This window comes from Malus domestica, chromosome 13, assembly GCF_042453785.1.
Source record: "Malus domestica chromosome 13, GDT2T_hap1".
In the NCBI taxonomy this organism is placed as follows: Eukaryota; Viridiplantae; Streptophyta; class Magnoliopsida; order Rosales; family Rosaceae; genus Malus; species Malus domestica.
In genome coordinates this window covers 37,515,813-37,537,889 of record NC_091673.1, presented here as the reverse complement: position 1 = coordinate 37,537,889, position 22,077 = coordinate 37,515,813, and the positions used below count along the sequence as shown (strand labels likewise).

Genomic DNA, 22,077 nt, shown 5'->3' with positions numbered 1-22,077 from the left:
TTATTTGGACATTTCTATCCCTAATCAATATTCCTAACAGTAAATCATGCAAGTTAAATTTTTTTGTTTGAGGGGCTTTATAATCTAATTATTTTTTATGAAGCCTTAAGATACCACCCAACTTGACTTGTGGCATTCTAACATTTTTTTTTATGAACAAGTGATATTATATATTAAAATAAGTGGATGAGCTTAGCCTTATAAATAATGTGATTCAAATTAGTTTTTGGTGAGAATCCATCCTAAATTAGTTGGATATTAGTTTAGTTAAAGACTTTAGTCAGCGACTCCTCAATTTCTCTTCCGGTTTTGACACCGACCTTTCCCCTCGCTTTCTGTCACCAACCAATACACTCCTCCTCCGGCCGTCAGGGTTTTCGTGGTCGGACGGCGATGGACTCGGAGGACGATATGCATGATGCCAACGACGTCGAGTCCATGGACGACGACGACGGCTTCTACAGCGACGAGGATGCCTTGGACTACTACGGTACTGACGAAGACGACGCTGATGTTGATTTCGGCGACGATAATGAGGGAATCGAGAGGATCGAGGCCAGTCGAGCTGAGGTTTGTCCTACTCTTCCCTTTTCTTTCTCTCTCTTCTGAAAATATTTGTGAATTTCTTGAAATTGGCGACGCACGCTCTGATTCTTGCTCTGTTTGGGAGCTGAGAAAGCTCTGGATTAGCTTTGATCACTGGAATTTTACAACTTTACTTGACAAAAGCTCCAATTAATGGTAATCCTGTCCCTCACTCGCGTCTTATTTAGTCCAGCAGAGTCGGACTAAATAATCCTAACATTGGGCTCTTTCTAGTTGCTGTTGATTTTGATGGAATATAAGGGTTTCATGCTTACTTTCGTTGTCCGGGGAACATTTTTCCATTTAAGATGAAGTGAATGTCTTACATGGTGATGGCTGTTCTGAGTTCGAGTAAGAATACTAGTCTGTTGGCATTCGGTTGATTTGTAGAGTAGTGGAGGAAAGCTAGAAAAACTTTACAGATACGACTTTGGTCGCTAGGAGGGCGTGACGAACAAATAGGCAATTGACACCTTGAGAGTAGAAGACATCTACAGTTACCGAAACATGAAGATAAGGGAATTACCTGTGTAATGTTTTTCTTGTGCTTCGAGAATTGACGAAGTTGAGGTTCCACCATAAAAATAATTGGCAATACTTATAAGCACATGCAAGGTCCTTCCTCTCATCAATATGAGATTTATTCTCAACACGCCCCCTCATTCTCAACACGACCCCTCATGTGCGGTAAATTTTCAAGTCTAACACGTGGACAACAAAACTCGACTCGGGTGAGGTGGAGCACGTGGGGCCATTGGGTTTCACATGTGGACAACCTGCTCTGTTATCAAGAAGAACTTGGAGGTTCCACCATAAAACCAATTGACAATATGGGGAGTAGCCCAACTACTTATAAGCACATGCAAGGTCCCTCCTCTTATCAACGTGGGATTCATTCTCAACAGAGTCGACCTAACGCCACATGGGATCCTACTCAATTTCCTGTTAGGACTAAGTATGTATCTACTTCTTATGAAATGATGGCAAATGGGTTCTCTCTTGAATGGAGTTCTGCACATCAGCTTCCGCAACTATGCTGCATTCCTCCTTGTCAGACTTTACGCACCTATTGCTCCTCTTTCCCTAGGTCTTCATAATAATTCCCGCATCACCAAATGCTTCTTTTCCTGTCCTTTTCACCCTCCTACAAAGAAGGCTTTATAAGCTTATAAGTTCTTTTAACGCAAATAAGCTTCCCACCTCATGATAATAAAAAGCTGTCTTCCATTCATCCAATCTCTTTCCACTAGTTGCCTACTATTTCAGTTTAATCTGTTGGGGATAATGCACATAACAAGAGTTTCATTACTAATAACTAATTAAAGAATATTTGCTCACAAGCCTCTCCATAAATGGGGGTAAGGCTAGCCGACATTCACCTCTCCCAGACCCTGCGTAAAGCGGGAGCCTTGTGCACTGGGTACGACGACCTCAGCAAGAATAAAAATCTTGTATCATGTGCCAGCAACACCTGTGAAGTTAACCACCTGGAGGCCTCCCATTTATAGTTACTGCAAATTTACAGATTTTAAGCAGTCTTGATATCTTGCTGAAGACTTTTGTCTCTACCACAAGCGGCAGTCTTGATGAACTAAATTCTTACTTTATTGTCTCCAAGGAGCCATCTTTTTTCAGACATGTATGCATCTGTATGTGTGTACTTATGGATATGGATTGGAATGTTAATTTGAATATTAAATCTTGTTTCCATCGAAGGCATTTTGCCAGTCAGTTTGAGGAGCTTATTGCATTCTCATTAGTTTCATAATTTGTCCCTTTTTTTTTTATCCAGAATAATTATATCGTCTTGAAGGAGTCAGATATAAAGCATTGCCAGGAAGATGATATTACAAGTGTATCTGCTGTGCTTTCCATATCAAGAGTTTCTTCAAGCATTCTACTTCATTACTATAATTGGTACTAAATTTTTCACTTGTTCATCTCTTTTAGCATCCTCAATTTCATATGTATGCAGAATTGTGCTCTTTTATTTGAACGGTTCGTTTGAACTGTATGCTCTGTTGTGAGTGAATATAGTAACCTGTGAAATTTTACTGGTGACCACGTGTGCCGTGGCACATAATTACTCTTTTCGTTGAACAGAAAATAAGAGTTCCTGAATACCGACCTTCTCCCTTTTTTGTAAGTTATTTATCTGAAAAAGTTTTGGTATGGCAGGAGTGTAAGTAAAGTGCACGAGGCATGGTTTGCCGATGAAGATAAAGTCCGAAAAACTGTTGGCTTGTTAAAGAAGCCAGTTGTTCAGTTCCCCCATTCCAGAGAAGTAAGCTTTATACACATTAGGAAATTAGAGTTTGTTGTTTTGCTAGTAACTGGTTTGTTTTTATCTTCATGTGTTGGTATACCATCCTAATACCTATTATTCCGTTGGACAGCTTACCTGTGGGATCTGTTTTGAAGCTTGTCCCCATGGTAGCATCAAATCGGCTGCTTGTGGTCATCCTTACTGTTGTACATGCTGGAAAGGTTCATTTCATATTCTATTTTTCTTTATTTACTTATTTATTTATTTATCTTTTACCAAGTTCTGACTTAGGTAGCATCAAATCTGCTGCTTGTGGTCATCCTTACTGATGCATCATTTGTTCTGTTTTGATTATGGAGAATGTAACGTAGGAATTGCATGTCTTTTTAACGTCTACAGCTGTATTTAATTGTTTAAAACTATGTTTTACAACTACTTGCTCCATTTTCTCCAATATTCGGTCTCTGAATATTCTTAGTATTTTAATTCCATTTTAAATCTGCCTTGCTGCGATCAGTTGCTATACCGTTCTTTCCAATGTCATGTTTTATGGTTATGATGATTTGTTCCTTTGGTGATAGGATACATTGGAACATCCATTAGCGATGGTCCTGGTTGTTTGACACTGAGATGTCCTGATCCGTCTTGTGGTGCGTCTCTTGGTCAAGACATGATTAGTGTGTTGGTCAGTGATGAAGATAACCAGAAGTACTCTCGGTACCTTCTTAGGTCTTATATTGAAGACAACAAGAAGGTATATGTGGAATTTGATTTTGATTGTATGGAGCACTTATCAGCCATTAATTCAATGGACTTCAAATTACTATTAATGGATGACCAAAAGTTGGGAGTACTTTATTACCAAAAGTTGGGAGTACTTTATTACCAAAAGTTGGAGTACTTTATAAATTTTCTTAAAAATTTCACAAGTCTAGTTTCTTTGAAGTATGGGACATGTTGTTGAGCTCTTACAGTCTAGCCTGTGTTTTTTTTCACCTTTTTAGGTGTAGATTTCAACCTTAATAAAAGATTCAAAAGAGATTTTATTTTGTCTATTTATAGAGATGTAAACCCAAAGTTGTACAATAAATCTGAAATGTTTTTGGCCAACTCAAGATATGAAATAAGTTTGATTATTAATAATATAAAACATCTATAAATGTTCTTGTAAGATTGGCTTTTATCAAAGAGAACATGTTAATGGATCAACTTTATCAAATGTCCCATCTCATTACTTTGTTACTTTTCTTCCTTTTGGTTGGAAAACTATGTTATTATGATCAAAGAGTCATTTTAAAAAAATGGTGTTATCTTTGTATGTGTTTCAATACTCAATAGGTATCGAGGTGGACGGTTTTAATTACTATATTGAAAAGTGATTAGTGGTTTCTTTTCTTTTCAGTTACTCCTTGTGCCTGTGTGGGCTTGGGGTGTGACTTTATGAATATCATGTTTCTCTTTTATTAGTGGTTTCTTTTCTTATTGATGGTACAATGGTGTGTTCCTGTCTATTACTCTTGTTTGGTATAGTGGATTATATGAATATTATTTTTCTTCCTTCATGTTTTTCCTTTTTTTTCATCATTACTTATGATTATTTTTCTTTGCTGGTAGACAAAGTGGTGTCCTGCTCCGGGTTGTGAATATGCTGTTAATTTTGTTGGTGATAATGAAAATTATGATGTTTCTTGCCTCTGCTCCCATGGATTTTGCTGGAATGTAAGTTTCGTTTTGTAATTTTTAGTAGTTGATATCTTAGTGAAAACTTATCTATATGGGGTGAGTCATAGTTTGTTTTGGGTATGCAGTGTACAGAGGAAGCTCATCGTCCTGTCGATTGTAGCACTGTGGAGAAATGGATTTTAAAGAACAGTGCTGAGTCTGAAAACATGAACTGGTTTGTATTTTCGTTTAGCATCCAAAATTGTATGTTGTGGTTTTACACTTTCACTTCATGGATGTATGTTGTGGGTTTACACTTCATAGATCTCTCTTTTGATACATGCACTGGCTTTCTGATTGTTTCCATGGTAAGAAAGTTTTGGTTGGCCATTGAATTGTATACCTCCTTCTTTCTGTGCTTACCATAACTAGAGGACAATGGCGTTCTAAGATTTATATAGCCGACTCCATTCAGTGACTTGGAGTTTTCAAGTCTCCAACCGAGAAGTTTTCCTCACTCGGAAAATTAAGGGAACACTACCTTAACCTACAAGCTCCACTCACAAAGCTTAACATACAAGCTTCAACAAAAGAAAAATTCAAAGAACTTAGTGAAGAAGGCTTTGGTGTATTTAACATAATACGTTGAAATGAAGCAAAGCTTATTTATTGATATCTCCGATAAGTTACAAATATGTACATATACATGAGTCAAAATAAACAAACAAGAGGGAGCCTTCACAAAGGTTGCTTAGGAGAAGTCTCAGCAGTCGGTAGAGCCCCAGAAAGAGAAGGCACCGGAGGGTGATCATTCGGAGACTCAGTACTGGACAGAACCCTAGAAGGAGGAGGCATCAGAGATTGATCATTTGGAGCTTCATTACGCGGTACAGCCCAAGAAGACGAAGGCAATAAATGCCTTTGGAACAAACCCACAAATCTCTGATAATCAAATAAAATCTGACCATCAGATTCCTTCATCTGGTCAAGCTTCCTCTTCATGTTTGTAGCATAGTCATGTGCGAGCCGGTGCAACTGTTTATTCTCATGCTTGAGCCATTTAATCTCCTGTTTGAGACTTATCACTTCAGCCGCCAATGATTCAACTTGGCGGGTTCGAGCAAATAGGCGTTGGACCATATTAGACACAGAACCTGCACACTGAACACTGAGAGCCAGAGAATCCTTAATAGCCAACTCATCAGACCGTTTGGAAAGTAGTCTGTTATCTTTAGGAATGAGAAGGTTCCTGGCCACCACCACAGTGGTCATATCATTCTTCATCACAGAATCCCCAACGATAAGAGGACCAGTAGGGGATAAGAAGGATGGGCGCCATATGTTGTATGGAGAAGGCGTGGCTGCCTCTTCAACAAGGTTCAAGTCAAAACGACGGTCGAAGGAACCAGACATTTTCAAAGGTGTTGAAGAGAGAAGAGGTTGAACAAGTCAAGATCTTAGAAGTGCAAGAAGGGAGCTTTTATTGGTGGAGATTCAAGTGTGCTTTGGAACTTGATGCCATCCTCTATAAAAATCTGCACTTGACGGAGCTTCAGAAATCGAAGAGGTGCCTGCTCAGAAATCGAAGAGGCGTTTGCTTTCTCAAAAGCTGGATTGCTTAGAGACCCCGAGGGTCGATCTCAGAAATCGAAGAGGCGTTTGCTTTCTCAAAAGCTGGGCTGCTCAAAGACCACGAAGGCCGATCTTAGAAATCGAAGAGGCGCTTGCTTTCTCAAAAGCTGGGATGCTTAGAGACCACGAGGGCCAATCTTAGAAATCGAAGAGACACCTGCTTTTTCAACCTTGTCAGCACCTGTCACATGCACACTCAGCTTTGCGAAAATTACGGGCATTCTGTCGAAGATTTCTGGTGAAGTATAAAGCACGTGAATCTTATTGTTCAATCATCTACTATCCACACGCAACATCAGCTCATTGGTACCACATATAACTTTGCCAAAGATCTCTGACAAAGTTTAGACATGTGAAGCTTGCAGCTCCCACTACATCGCTATGACCAAGAAGGGTAAAAGAATAGCAAAGAAACAGTACTGACAAAGTTTGGACACATAAATTTTTAAAGGTCTAGCTACCATATTATTACCCACAAGGGTAAAGGAACAACACCATTGCTGGATAATTGGAAAGTCCCTGTGTGTCAACCTCTGTGCTCCGTGGCAAGGTAGACTAGCAAACATGCCCAACCTTTACTCACATTCGAGAAAACACTCCCAACAAGATTGCTTGCTCCAAAATCGAAGAGGCACCGCCTTCCGAATCTCGAGAACCAGACTCCCAACATGATTACTTTCTAAAAAATCGAAGAGACACCGCTCTCCGAATCTCGACAGCCAGACTCCCAGCAGGATTGCTTTCTCAAAAACCGAAGAGGCATCGTTCTCCGAATCTCGAGAGCCAGATCCCCGACAGGATTGCTTGTTCGAAAACCGAAGAGGCACTGCTTTCTCAACTTTGAGAGCCAGATCTCCTTGGATAAAGCTTGTCTGTAATCTTCACACGCAACATCAGCTTCCCAAATACCACAGACCATTTTTCAAAGTGCTCTGACAGAGTTATAACACGTGAAGTTGGCAGCTCCCACTACAGTGCTATGACCAAGCAGGGTAAAGGAATAGCATTACTACTTGTTGTTAGGGAGACTCCTATATATGTCGACCTCCATTCTCAACGGATAGGCAGACCTGCAAAAATACTCAACCCTTCCTAATATCTGAGAGGGCACTCCCAACAAAGCCTCTCGAAATACTCAGCTTTCTTTCCCCCCGATAATACATCAAGGTTAAAAGCAAGAGTATCCCATATCATGCTTTTTCCCTGTCTTTTCCTTTGGTCTTGTTCTTACCTGCAAGACAAGGAGAAAGAGAGCAATCAGTCAGCACTTGGAATCAAGCTTCCAGCCAGGAACTGACTGCCTGGAACCCCTTACCCTGGCATTGCTCTCGAGTACTCATCTTCAACATCTTATGCTTCTAGAGAAGATACCACATCTGTCTGAGGAACAGATAGGGCAAGTAAGAAGGATACAAGGAAGCATGTGGAGACTAGCGTAATAGAACACGTGCCGATACATCCACTACTTTGTCAACAACAAAAGTATCCTATATCAGCAGGGTCGAACGTATTCTACATTTGATGGACTTGTTTTGACCCTCAAATTCTTCAGTCGGCCTTATACTCTGGAGGAAACCAGAAAAACCCTCCAGCCCAGTTCAAGAATAAGCCTGTGGAAAGTTACTTCTTCAAAAGCAAAAGTATCTCATATCATCTCTTCTCATTTTCTTCTCTTTATCCTTCATGCTGCCCGCAAGATAGGGAGAATGAGAACAATCAGCCGGAACTCGAAATCAAACTTCTGATCTGGGACTGATTGCTTGGAGCTCTGATTGCTTACCTTGTCTGTCAACTCTTTCAGCAGATCCCCTAGCTCGGCGACTTGGAGAACTCCTACTACATGGTTTGTATCGCGCTTGACCAAGCCTGAAACTACAAGCAAGCTTCAAGTGAAATTGATACATTACCTTGTGCATCTCCACCAGTTAAAGATACCACCCCTGGATGGAGGAAGAGTACTTCCAGAGAAGATGCCATATCTACGTATGAGACAGATAAGGCAAGTGAAGACGATACCACACTTCGGTACTTAGAAGTTTCATGATTACTCAGCGGCTTGGATCTTGCAAGTCCCCAACCGAGGAGCTTCCCTCACTCGGGAACTTAGGGGAGCACTGTTTGTACCATACTTGACCAATACCGAAACTACCGAGCACCAGTCAACGTTACACCATCAAGGACCCAGAAGAGTTTCCCTCCAACCAGGAGGTCAATCACAGAGCAACACATGTCGACATCAGAAGCCAATCATAGCGCGACACGTGCCAACATCGGAAGCCAATCACAACACGATACGTGTCAATGTCAGAACAAGGCTAGAAACTCTCTTCTATAAAAGGATATTATTCTCTCACAATATTTCCTAATGTCATTTGTACTAAATCATTCACTTGTACGCACTAAAGGAGAGCTTGAACCTATGTACTTGTGTAAACCCTTCACAATTAATGAGAACTTCTTTACTCCGTGGACGTAGCCAATCTGGGTGAACCACGTACATCTTGTGTTTGCTTTCCTGTCTCTATCCATTTACATACTTATCCACACTAATGACCGGAGCAATTTAGCGAAGATCATAAACTTAATACTTTCTGTTGTACTAAAGTCCTCACTGATTTTGTGTATCAACAATCCTTAAGTGCTTACCTTTTTGCGTTGGTAATGGATGAGTTAATAGGACATATTCAAGATGATATTCCTTGGTGTATGCTTTTCGCAAACGATATAGTGTTGATAGATGAAACTCAGGAAGGGGTAAATGCGAAGCTTAACCTTTGGAGAGAAGTGTTGGAATCTAAAGGTCTTCGCCTAAGCCGATCAAAGACAGAATATATGGAGTGCAAGTTCAGTGCAAATGGAGGCCAAAATGAGTTAGGGGTGAGGATCGGAGATCAGGAAATACCAAAGAGCGACCGTTTTCGCTACCTAGGATCTATCTTGCAAAAGAACGGAGAATTAGATGGAGACCTCAACCATAAAATACAAGCTGGATGGATGAAGTGGAAGAGTGCATCCGGCATGTTGTGTGACCGTCGTATGCCACTGAAGCTCAAGGGAAAATTTTATAGGACGGCAATAAGGCCGGCGATGCTGTATGGCACAGAATGTTGGGCGGTGAAGCATCAACACGTACACAAAATAGGTGTAGCGGAGATGAGGATGCTTTGTTGGATGTGTGGGCACACGAGATAGGATAAGATTAGGAATGAGGATATCCGAGATAAAATAGGAGTAGCTAAAATTGAAGGAAAGATGAGAGAAAATTGGTTATGGTGGTTTGGACGTGTGCAAAGAAGGCATACAGACGCTCCGGTTCGAAGATGTGACTACGGGACAGAGGTTCAGGGCCGAAGGGGTAGAGGAAGACCTAGGAAAACTTTGGAAGAGACCCTAAGAAAAAACTTAGAATACTTGGATCTAATAGAGGACATGACACAAAACCGAGCGCAATGGCGTTCTAGGATTCATATAGCCGACCCCACTTAGTGGGAAAAGGCTTTGTTGTTGTTGTTGTTGTTGTTGTTGGTAATAGGTTTTATGTATGAATTACATGTGTCTGCATGGGTTAGTGTGTCGAGCATCTGAATTCCTCTTAAAGTTTTTCCTCAGGCCATGTTTGGTTATTCAGATTGGATTGGATTAGGAGGGAGGGTTAGATTGCCTTGGATCACGTTGGATAAAATTAATGCAGTGTTCTGTTTGGGTGCTACAGAGGATTACAGGGCTGGATAGATTAAAATATGCTCTTTTGATAATTTCATGGCCTGGGTTGGGTGTAGGGCGTGGACACTGGTCCTGGATCCCAATTTTACATTTGCAAACTTCTGGAAGTATATTCTTAACTATGTTGAATTGAGTGGTGCAAATGGAAAACATCATCAGTGTTTTAATTTCTGATACACTATTGAAAGTTACCTTTTATTAACGGTTTTATGTGATTTGGGTGGAATTCTTGGTATTTCATATTTCATTTTTATTGTTCTGTCCTAACCTAGTTCGCGACTCTCACTTATACAAAAAAATAGATAACTTTAATTTTGCATTTTATTTTTTCAATAAAATGTAAGCGACTTGTTGAATACTTGGATGAACGATCATTATATGCTTGTTCCCAATATTTTCTATGTACTGGTACTTTATAATGTCACTTTATTTTACCATTTATGTATCCCAATACAATTATGTGTGTTTTTTTTTTCAAATACACACTTATTTATATAGTATATAGTATATTCTTAACTTATGTTGAATTGAGTGGTGCAAATGGAAAACATCATCAGTGTTTTAATTTCTGATACACTATTGAAAGTTACCTTTTATTAACAGTTTTATGTGATTTGGGTGGATTCTTGGTATTTCATATTTCATTTTTATTGTTCTGTCCTAACCTTTGTTCAAATGCTCAGGATACTAGCCAATTCTAAGCCATGTCCAAAGTGCAAGCGGCCTATAGAAAAAAACCAAGGGTGCATGCACATGACATGCACACCACCTTGCAAGTTTGAATTTTGCTGGTATGCTTTCTCCTCCTAATTTCTTAGTTCAATGGAAATTGATTGCTGTTTGGAAAAAATATCTGAATAATGAGCTGAAATATATCGTTAAACTTGAGATTAGATATATTGTTTGAGGGAACTTTTCTTTTGATTATGTTCTAATATTGTTAAGTTTTATACGTGATGCTAAATGAATTATATGTATCATGCAGGCTGTGCCTTGGTTCATGGGTGGAGCATGGTGAGAGGACGGGTGGTTTCTATGCTTGTAACCGCTATGAGGCAGCTAAGCAAGAGGGTGCTGTAAGGATTTTATACTTTTCTTTGAAGTAATTCTGATATTTTCCCTTTTGGAAGAATATCCTTCTTTCTCTTCTGTTTATTTAGTTTGTATTGTTGATTGTAGTATGATGAAGCTGAGAGAAGAAGAGAGATGGCAAAGAATTCTCTGGAGAGATACACTCATTATTATGAACGTTGGGCAAGCAATCAGCAGGTATCCACAATTCTCTTTTTCAAATTTTCAATGCTTCTTGTGCTATGCCATGAATTCATGCAAGTATCTTCATCAAGACATTTTTTAACAAATTCAGTTATGTTAGTAGCCCGGCTGTGTATTTTGTCAATGGACCCTTTTTCTCAATGATCAGAGAAGATCCTACTTTTCTTGACACTTCTTTGATTATACACTGGGTTTTTATTTCAATTCTCACAGAATTTGTTTTGGCAAACAGTAGTAGGCAGGTGGACACCTGTGTGGACTTCAGTTTTTAAGGGTTTGTATGGGAAGAAGGGGTGGAGCTTCCTTAAATTAGAATCAAGATTTTTCTGTGCATTATTCTTCATTTTACGAATTTAATTGGCTAAGCCTTATTGCTACCTTTGCTGGATCTTTACAAAAAGCCCTTTCACTTTTAATCATTGACCAATTTTTTTTCTTGGCAGTCAAGGCAAAAGGCTCTTGCGGATTTGCATCAGATGCGAACTGTGCATGTAAGTATATGTGCTACATGCACACTTATATACTCATAAAACATATGTGATTTCTGTAGTTAACCGCTATTAGATGCAAGGCTGAAAATTAAGTTTGTGTAGGGTTAACTACAGAAACATGAGGTTTTATATGTTTTCACCTTTCAGAAATTAAACTTGACAGAGTCCATTAAAAATTGACCATATTTGTGTCTCATTTTTCAGCTGGATTGTAGATGTAGAACCATAGTTGTGGTTGCACATATACCCCCTTATGTCAACTACTTGACTTGACAGAGTAATCGTTGATAAAAAAAATCTTGTTTCTGATAGGTTTATGGGTCTTTCTAATAAATCAGTAGGCATCGCAGCTTCGAAAAATCTGTTTTTTTTTTTCATCCAATAAGTGCCAATTGAAGGAATTTTCAAAATGGCCATCTTACCCTCCCTTTCTACTTCCTCCCTTCTCTGGTCTCCATCGTGATGAATCTCTGAGCTTTCATCCCGTTTAAGCAAAAGCACCAAACTCATATTTGAAAACAATGTCTAAGCTTTCCGCCACCACTCACCTACCCTACGACCCACATCCACCAAACGAACCGAACGACTTGCAGGCCCACCAAACTCTCCTCCTTGATCCCCTCAGCCACTTGTGTGAATTGGTTCCTGACGCTAGAGCTTATCTAACTGCGATGCCCTCACCCACTAGTTCTCCCCATTGGGTCTCTGCCACTGCTGCTGATCCTTAAGATCCTCAAAGCTCCTCCGATTGTGACTGGTTCTCTCAGCTGCTTCGTCACCGTTCTCTTTGACCTCAGTTGCTAGGAGCAGCAGCCCAAGACCGACTACTAGATTGGGACAGGGAGAGAGAGGGACCTTATTTGGGGAGAGGTGAGGGAGAGGAGAGAGATTGTGTTTCTATAAAAAGAGAGAGTTTGCAGAAAATAATTAGTGGAAAATATTAAAAAATATGGATGAATAGTGTCTTCTTTTTTGTCATTATACATATTCACAACACTTCTATGTAAAAGTTTACCAAACACTTTGATACTGCTTTATGGACTCAAAGCACTTTTGCAAATCTAATTTACCAAACACATGATTGCTTTATTTCACAACTGATTATTTTTACAGCACAGTAGAAGTAGTTTTTTTATTTTTACTTTTGTATTTTTGTATTTTGTATTTTGTATTTTTTTATTTTTTTTAAAGAACAACAATACCAAAATAGGCCTTAGAGATAGTATTAAATTTGTAGTTAGTTTCATTTTAATGTCTTTGTTAAATCATTTAAGAAATTCAATGTATTTTATCTTGATTGGGTAGGATTTGAATTGAATGTAATATGAGGCTTTGGTTGGACTATTCTAGACCAAGGTTCTAAAAGACGCTAGGCACTAGTTGGGTAGCAGGTTGGGGCTTGCGCCTAGCCCCTAGGAGAGGCCTAGGTAGATTTAAGTGAATTTGTTATATACTATATAAATAAGTGTGTATTAAAAAAAAAAAACATATATAATTATATTGGGATACATAAATGATAAAATAAAGTGACATTATAAAGTACCAGAACATAGAAAATATTGGGAACAAGCATATAATGATTGTTCATCCAAGTATTCAACAAGTCGCTTGCATTTTATTGAAAAAATAAAATGCAAAATTAAAGTTATCTATTTTTTTTGTATAAGTGAGAGTCGCGAACTAGGCTGGTGCCTATGCAGGTTTAGGCGTGATAGGCTGGTGCCTAGGTGGGATAGGCGGATGTCTAAGCGGGTCTAGGCGCACTTTCTTATTTTTCAAGTGCCTAGGGACTAATCGGAGTGGTGGCCATCTGCCTAGCGCCTAGGCAGGGTTTTTTAGAACAATGTTATGGACTTGTCCATACTACTCTTATTTAAACAACAATGAAGCTTTGTGTTTCTTCAGTTAAAGAAAGGTGTATGTATATTATACACTCACGTTTATGTTTTTAACTGAAATAAAAATGCCGTTGCTAGAAGATGTTTGGTATGATCATTTCAATTGGATTCGTGTTAGCTATTTTGAATTTCTGTGAAGTTACAATGTAATAACTGATGGATACCTTTTTTTTTGTCAGATGGAGAAACTTAGTGACATACAGCGTGAACCTGAGTCTCAGCTCAAGTTCTTAACTGACGCCTGGCTGCAGGTGAGTTGGGTTTCTTGTTAGAGATATGAATACGTTCATTAAGATATGAAAGGAATTATTTATTTCTCAGTGTATCTATAACATCAAATTAAATTTGTTTGGTGATGAAATTCTGACAAATTTTGTTTTGCCTTCGGCATTCATGTTTGTAGATTGTTGAGTGCAGAAGAGTACTAAAATGGACTTATGCTTATGGGTACTACCTGCCTGACCATGAGCAAGCGAAGAGGCAGTTTTTTGAGTACTTGCAAGGTATAAACTGTGTATTTGTCTGCAGGAACTATTTGGGAGTTGTTTTTTGAGTTTTCTGAAATATGCCAATCTGTTTTTGTCTTCAGGCGAGGCAGAGTCTGGTTTGGAAAGGCTTCATCAGTGTGCGGAGAAGGAGCTACTGCAATTCCTCAGTGCGGAAGGCCCATCGAAAGAATTCGTTGATTTCCATACAAAGCTAGCTGGACTTACCGGGTAAATGCTGTGATATATTAGCTGAAATTCATTTTCCATGGGATGTTTTCTGTTGAAATGCATCTCGTAAAAAAAAAAGGGAGTTGTTTATGTGTAAATGGAGGAAATCTCTGGTACGGTTAACCGCATCAGAGAAAACTGCAAAACTTATAAGTCCGCACTTAAAAGTTTCCTTAATCCCTTCCAAGTTTCCTTAAGAGGTCGCACTTGGTGCGATGGCAAGTGCCTTCGCCCATGAGCGATAGGTCTCGGGTTCGAGACTTGGGAGCAGCCTCTCCATAAATGGGGGTAAGACTAGCCGACATTCACCTCTCCCAGACCCTGCGTAAAGCGGGAGCCTTGTGCACTGGGTACGACTTTTTTTTTTTCGTTGTTTTTTCTGGGTCAACCTAGTATGTTGTCCGTTCAACTTTGTCTGGATGCAAAATGCAGCAAAGGAAAAGGTAAGGGTCAATGAGTCTTTATTATAGGAACTTGAAGGAAAACAATCTCCTTTTTGGAGGATGAGAAGAGGAAGAGGGAAAGTGAGCAAGAATCGATTTTCTAACTTGAGTAATTTATGATGTAATTTATTTGCGGGATATGTATGGTTGGATAGTTTTTAATTAGAATAGGCCAGTAATTGTGTTGCATGGTCATTTATCCGTGACTACTATTTCATTTCACTCCCTTGCCTAATTCAATCTTCTCATCCACTTACCCAACTTTGGCAGGGTGACTAAAAATTACTTCGAGAACCTGGTAAGGGCATTAGAGAATGGCCTATGTGATGTGGACTCTCAAGAAGCTTGCAGTGGGTCAACCAGCTCAAAAAATGGAGGAAGCAGCAAAGCAAAAGGTGGAAAGGGAAAGGGAACAGGTCAAGGTGGTGGGTCCAGGTAAATGTCTAGCATGTACAGTTGGCCCTGTTGTCAGTATAGTATGACAATTCCAAGCCTCCCACGTGCCATCGCTGTCAGTGAGTATTCTAGCTTCCTGTTTTCCTCAGTCTGTTGGAGAAAAGAACTTAAGCAAATTGAGAACAAGTTACTATGGATGAGGGGATTCTTTGGTACGAAAACAATAATGATCTTGAAACAGAAAAATACAGATGCCGTTTAGGGTAAAAAGAGGTTGGCCTGTTGGTATTTGTGTTGGTGGGAGCATAAAGTGATTATTCTGTACATAGTATCGACGTGCTCATAAACTAGGGTTTCTATGACCTAATTTGAGGATATTACAGTTGTCTATTGTGAATGCAAATATGTTCTATTTATATTATTTTCATCTTTTTCAGTAATGTATGTGTTTGGACTCATTTTTTGAACGGCCCGTGTGGCCGCTCATATTACCTGTATGCAATGAAATTATTCCGAATTGCATTAATTGTAATAGTAAAAAGTAAAGAGTACAACAACAACAACAACAAAGCCTTTTCCCACTAAGTGGGGTCGGCATATATGAATCCTAGAACGCCATTGCGCTCAGTTTTGTGTCATGTCCTCCGTTAGATCCAAGTACTCAAGTCTTTTCTTAGGGTCTCTTCCAAAGTTTTCCTAGGTCTTCCTCTACCCCTTCGGCCCTGAACCTCTGTCCCGTAGTCACATTTTCGAACCGGAGCGTCAGTAGGCCTTCTTTGCACATGTCCAAACCACCGGAACCGATTTTTTCTCATATTTCCTTCAATTTTGGCTACTCCTACTTTACCTCGGATAACCTCATTCCCAATCTTATCATTTCTCGTGTGCCCATACATCCCACGAAGCATCCTCATCTCCGCTACACCCATTTTGTGTACGTTGATGCTTCACTGCCCAACATTCTGTGCCATACAACATCGCTGGCCTTATTGCCGTCCTATAAAATTTTCTCTTGAACTTCAGTGGCCTACGACGGTCACACAACACGCCGGATGCACTCTTACACTTCATCCATCTAGCTTGTATTCTATGGTTGAGATCTCCATCTAATTCTCCGTTCTCTTGCAAGATAGATCCTAGGTAGCGAAAACGGTCACTTTTTGTGATCTTCGCTAGATTGCTCCGGTCATTAGTGTGGATAAGTATATAAATGGATAGAGATAGGAAAGCAAACACAAGATGTATGTTGTTCACCCAGATTGGCTACGTCCACGGAATAGAGGAGTTCTCATTAATTGTGAAGGGTTTACACAAAAGCAAACACAAGATGTACGTGGTTCACCCAGATTGGCTACGTCCACGGAATAGAGGAGTTCTCATTAATTGTGAAGGGTTTACACAAGTACATAGGTTCAAGCTCTCCTTTAATGAGTACAAGTGAATGATTTAGTACAAATGACATTAGGAAATATTGTGGGAGAATGATCTCGTAGCCACGAAACTTCTAAGTACCGGAGTGTGGTATCGTCTTGACTTGCCTTATCTGTCTCATAGGTAGATGTGGCATCTTCTCTGGAAGTACTCTTCCTCCATCCAGGGGTGGTATCTGTAACTGGTGGAGATGCACAAGGTAATGTATCAATTTCACTTGAAGCTTACTTGTAGTTTCATGCTTGGTCAAGCGCGATACAAACCATGTAGTAGGAGTCCCCCAAGTCGCCGAGCTAGGGGATCTGCTGAAAGAGGTGACAGACAAGGTAAGCAATCAGAGCTCCGGCTGATTGTTCACATTCTCCCTATCTTGCAGGCAGCATGAAGGATAAAGAGAAGAAAAATGAGGAGAGATGATATGGGATACTTTTGCTTTTGAAGAAGTAACTTTCCACAGGCTTATTCTTGAACTGGGTTGGAGGGTTTTCTGGTTTCCTCCAGAGTATAAGGCCGACTGAAGAATTTGAGGGTCAAAACAAGTCCATCAAATCTAGAGTACGTTCGACCCTGCTGATATGGGATACTTTTGCTTTTGACAGAGTAGTGGATGTATCGGCACGTGTGCTGTTACGCTTGTCTCCACATGCTTCCTTGTATCCTTCTCACTTGCCCTATTTGTTCCTCAGGCAGATGCGGTATCTTCCCTGGAAGCATAAGATTTTGAAGATGAGTACTCGAGAGCAATGCCAGGTAAGTAATCAGGTAAGGGGTTCTAGGCAGTCAGTTCCTGGCTGGAAGCTTGATTCCAAGTGCTGACTGATTGCTCTCTTTCTCCTTGTCTTGCAGGTAAGAACAAGGCCAAAGGAAAAGACAGGGAAAAAACATGATATGGGATACTCTTGCTTTTAACCCTGATGATATGAGATATTCTTGCTCTAGTATAGCTTGTTTACAGAGGTATTATCGGGGGGGAAAGAAAGCTGAATATTTCGAAAGGCTTCGTTGGGAGTGCCCTCTCAGATAAGAGAAAGGGTTGAGCATTTTTGCAGGTCTGCCTGTCCGTTAGGGATGGAGGTCGACATATATAGGAGTCTCCCTAACATCAAGTAATAATGCTATTCCTTTACCCTGCTTGGTTATAGCACGGTAGTGGGAGCTGCCAGCTTCACATGTTTTAACCCTGTCAGAGCACTTTGAAAAAGTGGTCTGTGGTATCTGGAAAGCTGATGTTGCGTGTGAAGATTACAGACAAGCTTTATCCAAGGAGATCCAGCTCTTGAAGTTGGGAAAGTGGTGCCTCTTCGATTTTCAAACAAGCAATCCTGTCGGGGATCTGGCTCTCGAGATTCGGAGAACGATGCCTCTTCGATTTTTGAGAAAGCAATCATGCTGGGGGTCTGGCTCTCGAGATTCGGAGAGCGGTGTCTCTTCGATTTTTGAGAAAGTAATCATGTTGGGAGTCAGGCTCTCGAGATTCGGAGGGCGGTGTGCCTCTTCGATTTTGGAGCAAGCAATCTTGTTGGGAGTGTTTTCTCGAATGTGAGTAAAGGTTGGACGTGTTTGCTAGTCTACCTTGCCACGAAGCACAGAGGTTGACACACAGGGACTTTCCAATTATCCAACAGTGGTACTGTTCCTTTACCCTCTCTTCGATTTTTGAGAAAGTAATCATGTTGGGAGTCTGGCTCTCGAGATTCGGAAGGCGGTGCCTCTTCGATTTTGGAGCAAGCAATCTTGTTGGGAGTGTTTTCTCGAATGTGAGTAAAGGTTGGGCATGTTTGCTAGTCTACCTTGCCACGAAACACAAAGGTTGACACACAGGGACTTTCCAATTATCTAGCAGTGGTACTGTTCCTTTACCCTCTCTTCGATTTTTGAGAAAGTAATCATGTTGGGAGTCTGGCTCTCGAGATTCGGAGGGCGGTGCCTCTTCGATTTTGGAGCAAGCAATCTTGTTGGGAGTGTTTTCTCGAATGTGAGTACAGGTTGGGCATGTTTGCTAGTCTACCTTGCCACGAAGCACAGAGGTTGACACACCGGGACTTTCCAATTATCCAGCAGTGGTACTGTTCCTTTACCCTTGTGGGTAATAATATGGTAGCTAGACCATCAAAATTTATGTGTTTAAACTTTGTTAGTGTTGTTTCTTTGCAATTCTTTTACCCTTCTTGGTCAGAGCGATGTAGTGGGAGCTGCAAGCTTCACGTGTCTCAACTTTGTCAGAGAACTTTGGCAAAGTTATCTGTGGTACCCATGAGCTACTGTTGCGTGTGGGAAGTGGGTGATTGAACAGTACGATTCATGTGCTTTTTACTTCGTCAGAAATTTTCGACAGAATGCCCATAGTTTCCGCAAAGCTGAGTGTGCGTGTGACAGGTGCTGACAAGGCTGGAAAAGTAGGTGCCTCTTCGATTTCTGAGATCGGCCCTCGTGGTCTCTGAGCATCCCAGCTTTTGAGAAAGCAAGCCTCTTCGATTTCTGAGATCAGCCTTCGTGGTCTTTGAGCAGCCCAGCTTTTGAGAAAGCAAACGCCTCTTCGATTTCTGAGATCGACCCTCGTGGTCTCTGAGCAGCCCAGCTTTTGAGAAAGCAAACGCCTCTTCGATTTCTGAGCAGGCGCCTCTTCGATTTCTGAAGCTTCGTCGAGTGCAGATTTTTATAGGGGCTGACATTAAGTTCCAAAGCACACTTGAATATCCACCAGTAGAAGCTCCATTCTTGCACTTCTAAGATCTTGATTTGTCCGACCTCTTCTCTCTTCAACACCTTTGAAAATGTCTGGCTCCTCCGACCGTCGTTTTGACTAGAACCTTGTTGAAGAGGCAGCCCCGCCTTCTCCAGACAACATATGGCGCCCATCCTTAGTCTCCCCTACTGGTCCTCTTACCGTTGGGGATTCCGTGATGAAGAATGATATGACCGCTGCGGTAGTGGCCAGGAACCTTCTCACTCCCAAAGATAACAGACTACTTTCCAAACGGTCTGATGAGTTGGCTGTTAAGGATTCTCTGGCTCTCAGTGTTCAGTGTGCAGGTTCTGTGTCTAATATGGCCCAACGCCTATTTGCTTGAACCCGCCAAGTTGAATCATTGGCGGCTGAAGTGATGAGTCTCAAACAGGAGATTAGAGGGCTCAAGCATGAGAATAAACAGTTACACCGGCTCGCACATGACTATGCTACAAACATGAAGAGGAAGCTTGACCAGATGAAGGAATCTGATGGTCAGGTTTTACTTGATCATCAGAGATTTGTGGGTTTGTTCCAAAGGCATTTATTGCCTTCGTCTTCTGGGGCTGTACCGCGTAATGAAGCTCCAAATGATCAACCTCTGATGCCTCCTCCTTCTAGGGTTTTGTCCAGTACTGAGGCTCCGAATGATCCTCCTCCGGTGCCTTCTCTTTCTGGGGCTCTACCGCCTGCTGAGACTTCTCCTAAGCAACCTTTGTGAAGGCTCCCTCTTGTTTGTTTATTTTGACTCAAGTATATGTACATATTTGTAACTTATCGGGGATATCAATAAATAAGCTTTCCTTCATTTCAACGTATTGTGTTAAATACACCAAAGCCTTCTTCGCTAAGTTCTTTGAATTTTCTTTTGTTGAAGCTTGTATGTTGAAGCTTTGTGAGTGGAGCATATAGGTTGAGGTAGTGTTCCCTTAATTTCCCGAGTGAGGAAAACTTCTTGGTTGGAGACTTGGAAAATCCAAGTCACTGAGTGGGATCGGCTATATGAATCTTAGAACGCCATTGTGTTCTGTCATGTGTCATGTCCTCCGTTAGATCCAAGTACTCTAAGTCTTTTCTTAGGGTCTCTTCCAAAGTTTTCCTAGGTCTTCCTCTGCCCCTTCGGCCCTGAACCTCTGTCCCATAGTCGCATCTTCTAATCGGAGCGTCAGTAGGCCTTCTTTGCACATGTCCAAACCACCGTAACCGATTTTCTCTCATCTTTCCTTCAATTTCGGCTACTCCTACTTTACCCCGGATATCCTCATTCCTAATCTTATCCTTTCTCGTGTGCCCACACATCCAACGAAGCATCCTCATCTCCGCTACACCCATTTTGTGTACGTGTTGATGCTTCACCGCCCAACATTCTGTGCCATACAACATCGCCGGCCTTATTGCCGTCCTATAAAATTTTCCCTTGAGCTTCAGTGGCATACGGCGGTCACACAACACACCGGATGCACTCTTCCACTTCATCCATCCAGCTTGTATTCTATGGTTGAGATCTCCATCTAATTCTCCGTTCTTTTGCAAGATAGATCCTAGGTAACGAAAACGGTCGCTCTTTGGTATTTCTTGATCTCCGATCCTCACCCCTAACTCGTTTTGGCCTCCATTTACACTGAACTTGCACTCCATATATTCTGTCTTTGATCGGCTTAGGCGAAGACCTTTAGATTCCAACACTTCTCTCCAAAGGTTAAGCTTTGCATTTACCCCTTCCTGAGTTTCATCTATCAACACTATATCGTCTGCGAAAAGCATACACCAAGGAATATCACCTTGAATATGTCCTGTTAACTCATCCATTACCAACGCAAAAAGATAAGGACTTAAGGATGAGCCTTGATGTAATCCTACAGTTATGGGAAAGCTTTCGGTTTGTCCTTCATGAGTTCTTACGGCAGTCTTTGCTCCTTCATACATATCCTGTATAGCTTGGATATATGCTACTCGTACTCCTTTCTTCTCTAAAATCCTCCAAAGAATGTCTCTTGGGACCCTATCATACGTTTTTTCCAAATCTATAAAGACCATGTGTAAATCCTTTTTCCCATCTCTATATCTTTCCATCAATCTTCGTAAGAGATAGATTGCCTCCATGGTTGAGCGCTCTGGCATGAACCCGAATTGGTTGTCCGAAACCCGTGTCTCTTGCCTCAATCTATGCTCAATGACTCTCTCCCAGAGCTTCATTGTATGACTCATTAGCTTAATACCCCTATAGTTCATGCAATTTTGTACATCGCCCTTATTCTTGTAGATAGGCACCAAAGTGCTCATTCGCCACTCATTCGGCATCTTCTTCATTTTCAAAATCCTATTGAAAAGGTTAGTGAGCCATGTTATACCTGTCTCTCCCAAAACTTTCCACACTTCGATTGGTATATCGTCTGGGCCTACTGCTTTTCTATGCTTCATCTTCTTCAAAGCTACACCCACTTCTTCCTTCCGGATTCTACGATAAAAAGAGTAGTTTCTACACTCTTCTGAGTTACTCAACTCCCCTAAAGAAGCACTCCTTTCATGTCCTTCATTGAAAAGATTATGAAAATAACCTTTCCATCTGTCTTTAACCGCGTTCTCTGTAGCAAGAACCTTTCCATCCTCATCCTTGATGCACCTCACTTGGTTTAGGTCCCTTGTCTTCTTGTCCCTTGCTCTAGCTAGTTTATAGATATCCAACTCTCCTTCTTTGGTATCTAGTCGCTTATACATATCGTCATAAGCCGCTAACTTAGCTTCTCTCACAGCTTTCTTCGCCTCTTGCTTCGCTTTTCTATACCTTTCACCATTTTCATCGGTCCTATCCTTGTATAAGGCTTTACAAC

At 40.9% G+C, this 22,077-nt stretch overlaps 1 protein-coding gene across 1 annotated transcript; it reads left to right on the top strand.

Annotated features, from left to right (window-relative positions):
- Window positions 1-213: 213 nt before the first annotated feature.
- Window positions 214-15,527, top strand: LOC114820495 (probable E3 ubiquitin-protein ligase ARI7). Its single transcript, XM_029091266.2, has 15 exons — window positions 214-570; window positions 2,378-2,502; window positions 2,764-2,869; window positions 2,982-3,072; window positions 3,433-3,605; window positions 4,466-4,570; window positions 4,660-4,748; window positions 10,552-10,659; window positions 10,854-10,944; window positions 11,048-11,137; window positions 11,587-11,634; window positions 13,712-13,783; window positions 13,936-14,035; window positions 14,122-14,248; window positions 14,962-15,527. The coding sequence occupies exons 1-15, from the start codon at window positions 394-396 to the stop codon at window positions 15,128-15,130; spliced, it is 1,671 nt and encodes a 556-aa protein (XP_028947099.2). The 5' UTR covers window positions 214-393; the 3' UTR covers window positions 15,131-15,527.
- Window positions 15,528-22,077: the final 6,550 nt, after the last annotated feature.

Bases quoted from the DNA above. Each gene is read 5' to 3' on its own strand.
- LOC114820495 (XM_029091266.2), top strand. From the start codon at position 394: ATGGACTCGGAGGACGATATGCATGATGCCAACGACGTCGAGTCCATG. The intron at 11,138-11,586 runs GTATCCACAATT...TTTTCTTGGCAG, and splicing joins GTTGGGCAAGCAATCAGCAG to TCAAGGCAAAAGGCTCTTGC. The intron at 13,784-13,935 runs GTGAGTTGGGTT...TCATGTTTGTAG, and splicing joins TAACTGACGCCTGGCTGCAG to ATTGTTGAGTGCAGAAGAGT.